This window comes from Myotis yumanensis, unplaced genomic scaffold, assembly GCF_028538775.1.
Source record: "Myotis yumanensis isolate MYYU_CA2020_CCGP unplaced genomic scaffold, mMyoYum1.0.hap1 SCAF_21, whole genome shotgun sequence".
In the NCBI taxonomy this organism is placed as follows: Eukaryota; Metazoa; Chordata; class Mammalia; order Chiroptera; family Vespertilionidae; genus Myotis; species Myotis yumanensis.
In genome coordinates, this window is record NW_027223772.1 from 16,034,030 (window position 1) to 16,049,219 (window position 15,190).

Consider the following 15,190-nt stretch of genomic DNA (forward strand, 5'->3'; position numbering starts at 1 on the left):
TCTCAGGCGTGGCTGCCTCCTAGGGCTTTGTGGGGAGCGGGCCCCTTGTCCAGTTTCTAGACAGTACCAGTTCCTTGGTATCTTCCGCAACTACATCTCCCCAAGACGCCATGCCCCTCCTATAAAGACCAGGCCCACCGTGAACCCAGGATCATCTTCCACCTCAAGGCCCTCGAGTCAACTGCGCCTGCAGTCCCCCCAGCAGGGCACATGGCCACAGGCACCTCTATCACCCAGCCCTGCACCTGGCGTCCACCGGCCGTGGGCCTGGCCACGGGCACCTCCTCTATCACCCAGCCCTGCACCTGGTCATCCACTGGACTCTGGGTCTGACCACGGGCACCTCTATCACCCAGCCCTGCACCTGGCCATCCACTGGACTCTGGGCCTGGCCACAGGCGCCTCTATCACCCAGCCCTGCACCTGGCATCCATCGGCCCTGGGTCTGACCACGGGCACCTCTATCACCCAGCCCTGTACCTGGCCGTCCACCGGGCCCTGGGCCTGGACACAGCAGCTGCCCCCGGCTCCCTGCCAGCCTCCCTTGGGCCAGGCAGCGCCAGGCTTCACGCCATATGTCCAGGCAGCACCGCCATCTCTCTTATTTTTCCTTTTTCTTCTGTAAGTGAAGAAAGAAGGTCCGAGCGGCCACACTGTCTGCATCCCCAGCTACCGCAGCCCTCTGCCGCTGCCCACCCAGGCCCTTGGCCAGTGGGCCAGGCCTGCGTGCCCTCCTGGCTGCCACACCTTTCCCTGGGCCACACCCCAACCCCCAGCTGGTACCCCAGTCCAGCTTTCGCGCCCCAGCGGTCACATCCACAAAGATGCTCACGGCCCAGACAGTGCCTCCACCAGGCCTCCCTCCACCAGTGCCCCCATCACAATCAGGGCTCTGAGCTCCAGGGGCACCGGCCAAGGCAGCCGACTGACTCCAGCCAGCGCAGCGGCATGGCCCCAGGCCCCACAGCCCAGGGCTGAAGAACTCAACAAGAGGAGGTCCGCACAGGCCGGCAAGGACCTGTGACTGTCAGCAGGACCATTCGTAATTACACTCAGTCTTTCAAAACCAGCCTGATCCAGCCTCCGCCAAACTGTACCTGTCCCGCCCCGCCCTCCGCATATTCCCTTCCCAAAGAGAAAACACAACAGAAACCTTTTGTTGAAAGGCCATCAGCCATAGAACATCCGCCTTCCCAGTTCCTGCCCAGTCGCAGGAGGAAGCCTCTGCTGCCCGGGAGGGCCCGGGCCACGCCGCCAGCACCCTGAGCCTCCAAGGGCTCGTTCCCACTGCAGCACCCCCGGGCGGGCAGGCCTCTACACTGACAAGCAACCCGGGACACCATGGCACAAACGGCCTGTCCATGCAGCAGCCAGCGGGCGGGGAAGCCAGGGTCAGGCGCCATGGCTGCCACACACAGGCCACGGGAGCAAGACCACACAGCGCGCCTGTAGCAGCCCAGCCGAGCCCAGCCGAGCCCACCAGGGCCCACCAGTCCACTGGACACTGACCCCTCTGCTGTACTGTCAGGCACCCACACCAGACCTAGACCCCTGGCTCCTCTGAGGCCCTCCCAAGACCTGGGGCCGAGGGTGTGCCCTAATGTGAGTCTGAAGGGTGCGCCCCACTGCGACCTCGGGCCCAGCCCAGGAACAAGGGGCAGCAGGCGGGGCTGACTGCTCCACCTTGCCAGGCCTGGGAGGCCCGGCCCTGCTCCACACAAAGGGCCAGTCTCAGGAATGTCCGGAAAGGGCTCCAGAGGCCTCGCTCACCCTCCAGAACAGAGCAGCCTTTGTGCCTTATCGTCACCTCATCGCATCTCACAGAGGCGGGCGCCCCTCCAGGCCCACAGACCTGAGCCAGACGCCAGCCAAACACCTGCTTCCGCGACCGAGGGGCAGGTGGGCCGGCGGGGCCTTTGGGGCGGGTCTGTATCCTTGTCACCTAGACATGAGCCCTGGCAGGCTGCGCCACCCACCTCGCTCCCAGCACACAGGCACAGAAAACAGCTCTGGGGAGCCGAGGGCAGGGAAGGGGCGCCCCGAGCCCACGTGCCTCGGTGTCCCTCCGCCAGGGACGCCAGAGTGGAAACTGCCAAGAACCCAACAGCAGGTGGATGGACAACAGACTGTGGAGGTCCACGTGGTGACCAAGGGGCCGACTGCCCACTGCTCGGCCGGGCTGAGTCCCAAAGAGCAGGGCAGCAGGAAAGGCCACACACTCGTGAGACCCACGTGCAGGAAACAGGAGATCCAGGGACCCACAGGACAGGAAGCAGCGTGCCTGCGGCCGGCCGGGCAGCCCGCCTCCTGCAAGGGCGCAGCACACCCCCCACCGAGGCTCCAGCAGCTTCGCTCTAAAACAGTAAAGTGCATGCCTCGGTCCTTCAGTGTCTTTTTATTGGTTTCAGAGACAAGGGAGGGGAGGAGAGAGAGAGACCTCAGTGATGAGAGAATCACTGTCAGCCGCCTCCTGCACGCCCCGTACTGGGGATCGAGCCCACGACCTGGGCATGAGCCCTGACCAGGAATCGAACCGTGACCTCCTGGTTCCTAGGTCGATGCTCTACCCCTGAGCCACTCCGCGGACAATATCTTATTTTTATAAAATACCATTTATCCACTTCTTTTAAAAAACTCTCACTTCTTTTCATCTGCTTGTAATGGGTTTTGCCACTTTCCCTCAACTCGTCCTATTCGCTCTCTCTCTGAGTTTACTCACTCTCTGGCCTCCTTTTCAGCCTTCTTTTCACAAACGGCCATTGCGGCGTCTGTGCAGCCCCACGGGCCTGCGTGCCGAGCAAGGCCATGCAGTGGCTGACAAGGTGGGAGGAGCAGACGAGCCCCAAGCCCAGGAGATGCGGTCAGTGGGGTCAGTGGGGTCAGTGGGTCCACTGGCATCGAGAGGCAGAACATCCCACGCACAGCCCCTGCCCTTCCCCAGGGGACAAACCCCTCCCAGCATGAGCAGTCCCTCCCCCAAGGGGGTGCAGGTTTGGGTCTGCTCGATGCCCACATGAGGCCCACAGTCCAGCCTCCACGCCTTCACCGGAGTCCTCCCCTGCGCCCTCAAGCACCAGCTCAGGGGCTGTCCCAAGGAGACCCACTCTGCTCAGAAGGCACCTGCGAGCCGGACAGGACGACAGCCCCATGAGGCAGCCTTTGCCCCAAAAGAGCCCAAATGACAAGCCAACCCCCTGCATCCTGTCAGGGTCAAACGATCCTGAAGCCAATGCCAGCACAGCTCACAAGCAGGTCACAGTGTGCAGGCAGGGTCAGAGGGTGCGGTGTGTCCCCAGGGCCCAAGGACATGCCGCCGCCCACAACACTCCATGGGCCCCTAGAACTGGCCTCTCTGCCTATGCCTGTGGCCACCCCACCCCAGACCCCAGGTGCCTGCTCCCCGAGCAGGAGCACAGGCTGGCCCGTGACCCCTGAGGGATGGAGAAAGGGGCTCCTCCAAGGGTCATTCAGCCGTGGAGGGGACCCTGTGCTGACCCCCAACTCTCGTAAGTCCCAGCAGGTCAGTCCTGGTGTTGTGTAAAAAGGTTTTCCCAAAATCCAAGCACTCGGGAGCCCCACAGACCCAGGGAGAAGTCCCAGCATTGCACCCACCTGCTCCCCATCCTCTCTCCTTTGCCCTTCAGGGCCCTTGCAATGATTCTTCCAAAAATGAACTCACTCTCCTGCTTGAACCCCTTAATTAAAAAGAAGAAATTCCTCGTAACCTGTCTGGGCAGGTGTCAATGGTTTGGTGCCGGCCAACTTGGCAAGACGCCTTTCTGGCTGGAAGAAACAGCACAGCGCCATGCTCCCCTGGGGGCCGCCATGCTCCCCGGGCCACAGGGCTGAGGAGACACACCCTCGTCTTGCAACACGTCAGGCCTTGCCCATGCTGGAGGCGGGGCCCAGCTGCAGGGGCGGGGCTAGTGCTCAGCCCACCCTGAATTTGCCCACCTCCACCCCCACCCCCCACCCCCCACCCGGGACAAGGGAGGCTGGGGGCTATGAGCCCTGCAGTGGGCTCACAACGCAGGTGGGGCCACAATATGACTTTGCAAGGAAACCAAGAACATAGAAACAGACAAGAAGGGCTGGTACCAAAGTGAAGATGGCTGTCTCAGGAGATTAGGGGCAGCTTTTTTGTAAGATTTAATTGGCTTTCCTAAACGATTCATGAATCAGGCAGCATCCCTTCTAGCAACGAGAAGGGAACGCCCAGGGGTCGCACACAATGAAAGGTTTTCGGGGGCAGCTTCTTTTTCAGGTTTCAGCACCTGCCCGTCTGTCACATTCCGAAGAACTTAAGTAGCTGGAAACATCCCCCCCCCCCCCCCCGTGAAGTGGCCTCCCCACCCACTGCTGGCCACCGCCGCCGCCATCCTGACAGTCCCCGCTCACTGGGGGGTCCAGCACTGGCACCTGGGGGACCTGGCCCTCTCCTCCCTACTGCCCCCTTCCAGGATGAACAGGGGTGGGGGTGGACAAAAGCCCCTCACGGGCAGCAAGGCCTGAGGATGGCCCCTAGAGGTCGGGGGTCCCCTGCCAAGTCTCAGGGCAGGGCCCCTTCTCCTGCAGAAGCCCACACCGCCGGCACCGGGAGCTCAGGGTACAAGCAGCACCATGTCCAGCGTAATCCAGGTGGGCACCCTGTGCAGGTCGCTGGCTCAGGCAGGCAGGGCAGGCGGCCCAGGAGGCCCACATCTGCAGCAGCCTCCTAGCAGTACCCTTCACGGCTGGGTCAGGTCCCGGCTCCGCCTGACTGCCCATTGGGAGAGACCAGCATGATCTGATCTGTCTTCCCCAAACCCTGGATGATTCCAACAGGATCATCCCATATGGGGGCCCAAGTCAGAGACTGTGGGGCCAAGAAGAAGGCAAGGTGGCAAAAGATACAAAAATAATGATTAAAGGGGTGGGAGGGCTGCTCTAGATTAAAACTGACGTGAGCTCGGCCGGCCTGGCTCAGTGGTTGAGCGTCGACCTACGGACCAGGAGGTCACGGTTGGATTCCCGGTCAGGGCACATGCCTGGGTTGCGGGCTCTATCCCCAGGAGGGGGCATGCAGGAGGCAGCCAATTGACGATTCTCTCTCATCATTGATGTTTCTCTCTCTCTTTCCCTCTCCGTTCCTCTCGGAAATCAATTAAAATATATGTATTTTTAAAAAACTGACATGAGAACCAGAAGCAACACCCCATTACTGACTGGGTCCTGGATCCAGGCGGAAACGCCGAGCGCACGGGCACAGTCCACGTCAGCCGCGGCTGCCGCCCCCTTAGCTTCGATGCGCACAGCTGTGTTGTGTGGGAAAACGCCCTGTTCCTATAGGAGCTGCTGCTGGGGTGCTCAGGGCGAGGTGTAAATGGGCCAGAATAACGCATATGCAGGGAGAGAGAAAATGCAGGTGTGGCAAACTGTTAAAAACTGGTACCACAACTTTCCTACGTTTTCCAAAACAAAAAGTTGGTTAAGAAATAAAAACTGGATTGCTGGAGAGAAGAAAGCTCCCAGGAGGGAGGAGAGGGGGAGGTGGGGTCCCAGGGTGGGCGGAGTCCCCTGCACAGCTTGGAGGTGGAGGGGCGGGGTAGGGAGGACCCAGAAGCATGCCTCAGCCTCAGGGAGCACTGGCTCCTGCAAGACCTGGGGGGATGAGGGACCCAAAACAGGGCAGGTCAGCCCACCCTCCCAGCAAACCCACCGTGCCCAGGCCCCGGGAACAGGACAGAACCGACCGGGGCCTTTGAGCCTTTCCCAGAGCCCCTTGCAACCCGCTTCTAGCCAGAGAGACCAAGAGGATTACAGCCAACATTCTCCTTTACAGATTCAAGTGTGACACCTACACCTAGCCAGGCCCTTCCTTCCTGCTTTAAGATGCAGTTGGAATTCCTGGTGTGGCAGCGACTGCTGCCTGAGGCCTGAGAGAGGGGACAACCCAGCCAGGCTGAGAGCAGGGAGCCGTCTGTCTCTGTGGACACTGCCGGCGCCAGGGCCCTCCAGCGGCCATTTCCAAGAGTCAGATTCGGGGCGACCCAAGTTCTGCACTGCTTGGTCACGTGGCTTGTAGTGGAGACTGTTCCCAGGCACTGGCTCCTGAGCAGGCACACGCCAGGGAAGCGGGCGAGGGGAAGAGTGGGTGTGGGAGACCAGCAAGGGTCTCGGGCAGGGCCGATTTCCACGTCCAGCTCCAAGCACCCCAACCCCAGCAGCAACAGGGCCAAGACATGCCCTGGGGGCATCTGCCTCCGACGGCACACCTCTCCCCATGGCCCGTCCTGTCCCATGGAGCACGAAGGACAAGGTGGAGGGGCGCCTCCCACGCCCACCCCTTCAAGAGCTTCACAACACGGCCAGCGTCTTACAGGCTCTGAAAAGTCCCCACAGCAGCCTGCCTGACCCCGCACTTCCACGTCTTTCTGTAGCAACCCTTTGAACGCTGAAAGGTGACCGCCCAGGGGAGTCCTGGCGCTGCCGTCTTGCTCTATGAGCTTAAATATGACCCACCTCCCCGGCGCCCCTCATCTGGGAGAGGCCTGGAACCCTAACAGTGGCTCTGAGGACCTGATGTGCTCAGAGCTTCCTTCCCGCCCTCCCACCTGTGTCCTGCCCACGGCCAGCTGATGGCCAGGCTTGGACCTTCTGCCGAGGAGGCATCCCTGAAGCCCAGCCAGAAAAGCCCTTGACAACTACCAGGACTCGGGGGCACCAAATCCCTCACCCAGCGCTCCCACCGCCCCACGGGCTCCTCTGCCCATGTGTCTCGCTCGGCAAGCTCACGGCACACCTTTCATGTCCGGAGCCACTGTGGAGACCTCACCCCTAAACACTGGGACGTACACCTGCTGGAGGTGAGGTGGGTGTGAGGGGACCGCCTTCCCCGGCACACCCGCACTAAGACCCCTGGAAGCAGACACTCTAGAAACAAAAAAATAACAGATTTTAAAAGCTGTGACACCCTGCAATCGCAGCTGCATTTATAAAAAAGATGTATGTGTATATGAATAAGCTTCAAAGTAATATGCAAAAATAATAAGTTATATTCACTTGGATTATGAGTGGTTTTTTTCATTTCTGCAAACTTCTTTAGAGTAGCTGTTATACTGTTTTTTACTTAACAGACTACTTTTCAGAGAAGTTGTAGGTTTATGGAAAGACTGAGCAGAAAGTATTTGCCATGAATTCTCTCATACACACAGCCTCTTCTATTAGTAACATCTTGCATTAATGTGGTACATTTGCTAGAACTGCTCCACAGCTGACATCAGGGTTCAGTCTACGGGTTCTGACTGGTGTACAAGGACACGTATCCAGCATTATCTTACCACACAGCGTATTTCAGGGCCACCCTAACCCTGACCACCCATCCCCTGACTGCCTCCACAGCTTCGCCTTTTCCAGAACGTCACGGCAGGCGGCCTTCCAGATTCCTTCTCACTCAGCACGTGCACATGAGGTTCATCCGTGTCTTTCCGTGGTCTGACAGCTTTATTAAAATCACAGAATGTCCACGGTCTGCGTGGACTGCCGTCTGTGTGTCCGTCACCTCCGAGGACACCCTGGCTGCGTGCGCGTCCTGGCGGCTGTGAATCAAGTGCTATAAACATCCTGTGCGGCTTTTTGTGTGGACATAGTTTCCAGGTCCTTTGGGTAAATGCCAAGGAACATGACTGCTGGATCGTGCGGTGTGTTACATAAGAAACTTCCCAACTGCCTTCCAAAGTGGCTGCACCATCTGCGTTCCCACCGGCAAGGAGCTCCGGGGCTCACGGGCCAGCACTGCGCTGCCAGGGCGCTGGCTTTTTCGCGTTCTAATAGGCGTGCTGTTTCAACTTGCATTTCCTGTCAGTATGTGAGGTGTCTTCCCTTTTCATATGTCTATTTGCTATCTGATTATCTTGTTTAATGAGGTGTCGACTAAGGTCTTTGGCCCATTGTTTAATCACACTGTGCGTGCTTGTCGTTGTGTTTTAAGAGTTCTGTGTACATTCTGGGTCGCAGTCTGTTATCAGGTCTGTGTTGGGCAAAGACCTTCTCCCAGTCTGTGTTCTGTCTTTCCGTTCTCCCTTAGTGGCTCTGCAGAGCAGTTTTCCATTTTAATCAAGTTCAACTTACAGTTTTCCTTTCTCGCATTTTACTTCTGGTGTTGTATCTAAAAAGTCATCTCCATGCCAAAGGCCACCTACATTCTCTCCTATTATCTTCTAAGAGTGTTAGCTCTGGTTTTACAGGGAGTCTGATCCATGACGAGCTAACTTTTGTGAAGGGAGGAAGTTCTGCACACACACCCCCTTTCTGCACGTGGGTGGCCAGCTGCTCCCGCCTGCCTGCCTCCCCGAGGGCAGCTGACTCTAGGATGTGGGTCTGTTTCTGGGCTCTCTAGTCTGTCCCAATGATCTATTTGCTATTCTGTCACCCAATACACAGTCTTGATCTTTTATTTTATTCTTTTCCAAAAATCTTTATATTATTAAAATGCTGGCACTATTGGATGTAGAAATCAAGGCTTCCGGGCGATCTTAAAATTCAACCCTCCCAGGAACAGAGCCCGGATTGGAAAACTTTTTGAAGCAGGAAAACACTCAGGCTGCCCACGTCCCAGGGCTGTGCTTCTGCTCTGAACTGATCGCTCTGGGCCTCTCTACTGACCCCCAGCACCTCCACCATCTGTGGTTGAGGCAGATCCTCACCTGCTTCCTGGCGATCCCAGTTGCTGCCTCCACACACCCTTTCCTCATCTGCAGCGCAGAGTGGGTGGGTGCCCCATCGGCCTGCACCAGCGGGGAGCGACAGGCAGGCCTGGCCCCTCCAGGTCAGCTTGCTCACCCTTCCACCTGTGCTTCTCAAAACTGTGTCCTCGAGGGGAGCACAGGGCGAGGAGAGCTTCCCTGCGAGTGCCTGCTCTCCAGTCTCCTCACTCAGACAGGTAAACTGAGGCGCCCCAAGGGAAGCTGTGGGGCTGGGGTCTGCATGGAGCAGGCCTCCTGCTTCTAGGGTGTTTGTGTGCCTAGTTGCAGGGCTCCTGCACACCCCTACAGCCCCCGCAGGCAGATGCCAGCACCCGCCTGCCACTCAGCCCGGCGGCGGCACGGACCACAAAGGAGACCAGGCAGGTGGCCACACCTCTGCTGGGCCAGGTCAAGCTCTCTCCCACCAGTGACACTGGAGCTCCATGTAGTCACCTTGGGCATCACCAGCTCTGGCCTGAAGCTGGTCTGAGCCACTGGCCCCACAAGATGGTCAGAGGCCGCCAGTCCAGGCCGATATGCAAGGTGAGTGGCAGACGCAGGCAAGCCCGCCGGCCCCTGACCGCAGGGCAGGCTCTCCCCACGCGCACCCCGCCCCACCCTGCAGCTTCTCACAGACGCCTCTCCGTGACGGGCCCTGCCCATGGTGGTACCCCAGGTGAAACCAGAGCACACACTCAACGGTGCCATACATCTGAGCCAATGAACCATACTGCACTGCGGAGCTCTGAGCACGGGGCCTGGTGCCGGAAACTTCTGGAACATCTGCTCCCTCTCCTCTTAGCAATTTTTTTTCTCACCACCATCATGTCTGGAACCACAACCCACCAGCAATGCTCACCCACTCAGAGTAAGCCCCCAGCCACCACCCAGAAACGGCACAGGGTGGGGAGGTGCCCGCCAGCCCTCTCAGGGCGTGAGGCTGTCTGGGCCCAAGTCCTTCAGCGATTTGGCCCTGAATAAGGCTTAGCTGCTGCCCACACAGCAGGGCCTCCAAGGACGCCCAGAGGGCACACAGCCGGTCTCAGGAGCGCTTATTTCCAAAGGGAAGGAGCCAAGAGTGCCCCATGTGCCCACGATGGTGGCCCCAGCCTGTCCATCTTCACAGACCACATCCCTCTCGCCAGCACCACCCAGGCAGAGGCACCCACGGCCTGCCTTGGCGGGCGGGAGCGGTCCTCACAGGCCTCCAGGTGGCTGGTCCCAACCTTTCTCACCAGCCAAACCAGAACCGTGGTGTGACTTCGCTTGGAAAAAACAAGCACAGCGTTGGCATCCAACTGACTTCAAAACACAGCTCTCGCAACAAAACTCAGCTCTTAGGAGGTTAATAACAATACCAACACAGGGTAACCACCTGCAAACTGACTGCAGCCCCTCTCAGGTCCTGCTACACGTGCGCATACCATCTCCTCGGAACATCCCCCTCCCATCAGCTGCTGAGGGCTCCTGGGAAAGCAGGAGGGGCTGGGAGGGGCGACCTCTCCACCTTGGCTGGGGTGCTGGTGAGGTGGGTGGGCGCAGCCTGTCTACGAAAGGGGGGGTGCACTGGCAGGAGGCAGCTGAGCTCAGGGCCAGCGCGGTGCAGGAGCCATGGCCACAGGAGAGGCAGCTGGCCATCCTCTGAGGCCAGTGAGTGGACCGGCGCAGTCAGCACGGCCACATGCAGCACATTCCCAGGCGCATCACCCACGTCCGAGGCACAGACTGGTGAACAGGACACAGACGTCTGCCTGGCACAGGAGGTGGGGAACACGGTGCCTCTGTGGCCGCATCGAGGGGACACCAGCAGGGCACACATTATCAGGTCTTGTGGTCCCCACATTCGCAAGCTGCTCCCTGGCCTGAGTCCAGGCCATCCCCATCCCCGGGAGCCAGCCACCTCCAGGCAGCACAGAGGTGCAGGATGGCTCCATGACAGAACCGGGGAGACCCAGGGCCTGAGGAGTGGGGCTCGGCCTCGGGGTTACCCTGAAGGGGCGCTCCGTGCCTGGGTGAAGGTCAAGGACTGACACACCCCATGAGGCAGAAGGACCCCAGGCTGGGCATGAACCTGGACACACGTGGGAGACAAAGGTTCCGGGGGGCCCGCCCAGGAGGCTGTGCCCAGCCCTGCAACAGCGGCTCAGACCTCCGTGGGGGGAGTTGCCAGGGGCCTAGGACTCTGAGAGAAGGGACGCCTGGTCCCTGAGGAAGACCCGGGAGAGGCAGGTGGGCCGGGAGCCTCCAGCTAGGCTCCCGCCTCGGCCTGTGTGGGCTGGCTTCGTTTTCTCTCCAGGTCTCCCACCGGCACAGAAGTGCAGTGACCTGAGCAGCTGGGCCGTGCGCAGACTCTGCTCCGGCCGCAGGGCAGGACCAGCCGCCGACGAGAGCACCGTCTCTAAGAGGGGTCCCCGTGGACCCCTCGTGGGCCGGCGGTGGCCCAAGGACGTGGAGACGTGGGAACCTGAGCCAGAGCGAGGGCAGCGATTCTGGGCACACTTGCACTTCCTACCTCAATATCGTAATGTGGTCTGATGCCAGGATAAACGTCCACTTGGAAGAAAAGAGACAGGAATAATATTTTTAAATGGCTTCCCCAAAACATCAGTGTCATCTCTGGACATGTGCAGAGTTCAGGTGACGCCTCACTGCTCCCTCGGCAAAGCACTTCCAACACTGAGGACGCCAAGGGGACCTGATGTCCTCCAAGTCACACTGTGAGATCCAGAAACGCGCACGGCCTTCCCCGGGCAGGAGACCCAGAAAACGCAGGCAGGTGACGCTGTCTGTTCTGGGTGCCCCAGAGGCGCCCAGGGGTGCCAACGCCCCCTGCATGCAGAGGGTGAGAAATTACACAGACTCTGAGGGTGGGACTTGGGGTGTCGGAAGCTGCCGGCCAGGCGTTCTGAGACAGGGAAGCCTCCTGTGTGAAGCTCCCTGCACTGAAGGTGACGCTCCAGGTGACCCACCCTCCACTGGGAGGGAGCCTGACACCAGGCGTCCACACTGGAGCCCTCTCCAGGCAAAAAGCCAGAACACCACCCACTGTGCTCCCCATGTGCAGTGGTCCTCCAGGCCTAACCTGGCACCCTACCCTCCACGCTCACCTCCAAGCCTAAGTGGACGGCCACCAGGCTGGGCCTCCTCCCAGGATGATGCTATCTCCCTCTCCACCTATGTCCTCACCGCTGGCCTGAGTGGGGGTCCTCAATAAAGTGGGGGAAACAGCAGCCTCTGGTGGGTGAGGAGCAGGTTCCCAGCTGCCCTCAGCTGGTCCTCACTCCCCCAGCAGCAGGCAGACGCCCAGCGCCGCACTGGCTGAGGCTAACATTAGCGGGACCCTCACTGGGGGAGATACAGGACGGTTTCCCTGCTGGCTCGGGACTCCCGGTAACGCTGGGCCAAGGCACATGGAGGCCTTCTCCAGCCTTCCCACCACCAAGTCCAGGCCCTGGACAAGGCAGGCTCCACCTCTGAGCTCTGCTCAGGCCCTTGCCCTAAAGGAAATGAGGGGCGACAGCACCCACAATGCCGCGGCCAAATCCCCTGTGCTCCACGGCTGAGGTCTCACCAGGCCTGCCGCCTCCTGCCTGGGCATGACCCGGGAGCACCGGGGTGCGCACTGCCATGCCGGAGGCCGGATCACTGGGCGGTGGGACTGCACAGCTACTCTCTAGAACCAGGAAGCCTCCTCCTCCCTCCCCCACCCCTCGTCCCCGATCTTCCCTCTCAGATCTTCGCTCCTCTGCATTCTCGTGAGCAGTGATGCCCACTCACTCCCGTGCCATCTCAGGCCCCGGCCACCTCAGCGGGGCCATGAAGGGGAGGGGCAGCTCTTTCGTCCTTGGACTCCCTGGGACACGCCTGCATTTCCACAGCAGGACCAAGGGCTTCACTCGGGAGGGCGACCTCTGGGTCCTTTGTCTCAGGAAAAAGGCTGAGGACAAGTCAGCACCACCAGCCTAGTCCAGCGTGCGCGTGCTCTCTCTCCTTCTCTCTCAAACACACACACACACACACACACACACACACATACACACATCTAACCAGAGCCTGGAGGACAGAGCAACCAAATCCCTTTTCTGAGCCGAAAGGCAGGCAGCCTGCAGTGTGGCAGTGGCCTGCGTCAAACCTGGAAGGCCCAGCTAGCTTTACGGGCACTGGGGTCGGCTTACACCACCGAGGCCGGCCTCATGCTGGACAGCTGCCCCCACAAGACAGAGGGCCAGTAAACACCCACTGTTACAGGCATGGCCCAGGCTGCCACGGCGCCCAGGGCAGCTCGGGTTACGGTTTATATAATCTTCCAGGGCTGGGACTGACACAGCCATCGCAAGGGCAAGGTGATGAAAAATACATGCACAGAGCCTTGGCAAAAAAAAGCCACCCATCTGCCTTCAGCATGACTGAGTTTTAAGACCTCACGCACCCACTTTGTGAACAAATGTGCTTTGGGAGCTCCGAGAAGCACTCACAGCGCTTCCAGGCCTCGTCCAGCAGCCCAGGACCACCAGCCCACCCTCAACAGGCCTGGGTCCGGAGCAGCCCCTTAGGGACCCCAGGCCAGGGCACCTACACCTGGCAAGACTGGAAGGTGCTCATTAAAGCGCAGCTCAGAGTTCCCAAGCCCAGGACTGCCCGGCAGCCCCCACACTTCTGCAAGGACACAGGATCCACACCGCCTGGGTCAGTACAGCCCTGAGTTCCGAGTAGGGAGGGGCCGTGAGAGACACACCCTCCAAGTGCTCACTCTCGTGTGGGCCACGTTGTGCCAGACTCGGAGGCCACACAAGGGGAGATCCCACCTCCACCCCCAATCGGTACCACACGGAGCCACCCTCACCCCGCCCCACACGCCGGTCACACACAAAGGTGAGCGCTGCTTCAGGCCAGGTAGGCCAGGCACGGAAGGAGGACATGCAGGGCCCACCACGCACCTGCAGCTCGCACCAGGCCACCTCCACCCAGGTCTCCGTGTCCAGCCCCTTGTACACCGTCTTGAAGGAGCCGCGGCCCAGCTCGATGTCGAACTTGAGGAAGCGGCCGTCCAGGGAGGTGGCCACGGCCTTGAGGTCATCCTCATCGTCCTCCTCCTCCTCGGGCTCATCCCGGCGCACAGGCCCGGGCTCCGGCCTGGCCTCAGGCGCCCCTGCGTCCTCCTTCCTCGCCGCTACCGCCTCCTCTCGAGGCCCGTCCGGGGCGGGCGCCGACACCGTATCCAGGCCAGGATCCTGCGCACCCGCGGGCTCGGAGCCAGGGGTGCTGGGGGCGCAGGGCGGCGCGGCGGCCGCGGCGGCCGCGGGGGCGGCGGGGCGGCCGCGGGCGCGCTCGGCGATGAGGCGGCGCGACTTGCAGAGCAGCAGCACCCGGCGCTGCAGGGGCTGCGGGGGCTGCGCGCCGGGCGCCTCGGCGGCCTCCAGGCCCGGCGGCTCCTCCTGGTCCGACTCCACCACGCTGCGCCGCAGGAAGCGCTGCGGTCCGGGCCGCGCCGCCCTGGCCCTGGGCACCGCCGTCGGCTCCGCCATGCCCGCGGGCTCCGCGCCGCGCCCGGCCTCCCCCGGCGCTCCGCGGGCGTCTAAGCGGCCATCACCGTCCATCTCTGCGGGCAAGGACACAGGCCGCGTCAGCGGGCCCGCACCTGTCCGTCCCGGCCGCGGTGAGACAGCGCCGCGCGGGCCCGTCCGCCCCGCCCGCCCGGCCGCGGAGGGACTCGGGGCTGTCCCCGCGGAGGGGCTGCGGCGTGAGCGGGCCTGGGTGGGGGAGGAGGCCTGATGGGCTGTCCCCGGGGCCCCGGGCTGAGAGCTGGGGGCCGGGAGGTGAGGGGTGAGGAGGGAGGGACCAGCGCACAGCGGCTCCACAAAGGGCTTGGCCGGGGGCGCAGGAGGGGCGCGCGGGGAGGGGGCTGCGCGGCGCGGCGCGCGCACAAAGGAGGCGGCGGGGGGCTCCGCACTCACAGGGCGAGCGGGCGCCGTCCATGCCGCGGCCGGGCGGGCAAGGCAGCGCTTCGGGCCGGTGGCTCTCGGGTCCGGTCGTGACGCGCTCCCTGGAGCCTTCAGCTGCGGCTCGCGCTCCCGCGTGCGGCTCGGGTTCCGCGCGGCTGCGCTCCGCACCGGCTCCGGCTCCGACCCGGCGCGCGGGAGGGCGGGGCGTCAGCGGCGGCGCGGGGCGGGGCTGGCACGCCCACCTGGCCGCGGGGCTGGCGGCCACCTGCGGGCGGGCTCCGGGGCCCCCAGGCCTCCGCCCGCCCGGGGAGCCGCAGCACGCTCCGCGCTGACCCCTGGCGACCCCGGCCCCGCGGGCCTTTGGACTGCCTCGCGCAGCTGCCGGCCGGAGAGCCCGTGTGTCCGCGAGAAGAGAAACAGGCTCACCTCCTCACCTAGCGCAGCAGGTGTGCCAGGCCGCTGAGCCCTGCGCCAGGGCAGCATGGGCAGGCCAGAAGGCAGCGGTCCAGCGCCAGGGTCCCCGCC

General features: G+C 61.8%; 1 protein-coding gene across 7 annotated transcripts in view; it reads right to left on the reverse strand.

Annotated features, from left to right (window-relative positions):
• The window catches only part of WNK2 (WNK lysine deficient protein kinase 2), a 122,636-nt gene extending 107,833 nt beyond the window's left edge, over nt 1-14,803 (reverse strand). For all 7 annotated transcript variants that reach the window (XM_070400897.1, XM_070400896.1, XM_070400901.1 and 4 more), the window contains exons 1-2: nt 14,678-14,803; nt 13,661-14,322 (exon numbers count right to left, since the gene is read on the reverse strand). In XM_070400897.1, coding sequence (XP_070256998.1) covers nt 13,661-14,320 — 660 coding nt within the window. In that variant the 5' untranslated portion in view covers nt 14,321-14,322; nt 14,678-14,803. The remainder of the gene's footprint in view (nt 1-13,660; nt 14,323-14,677) is intronic.
• Nucleotides 14,804-15,190: the final 387 nt, after the last annotated feature.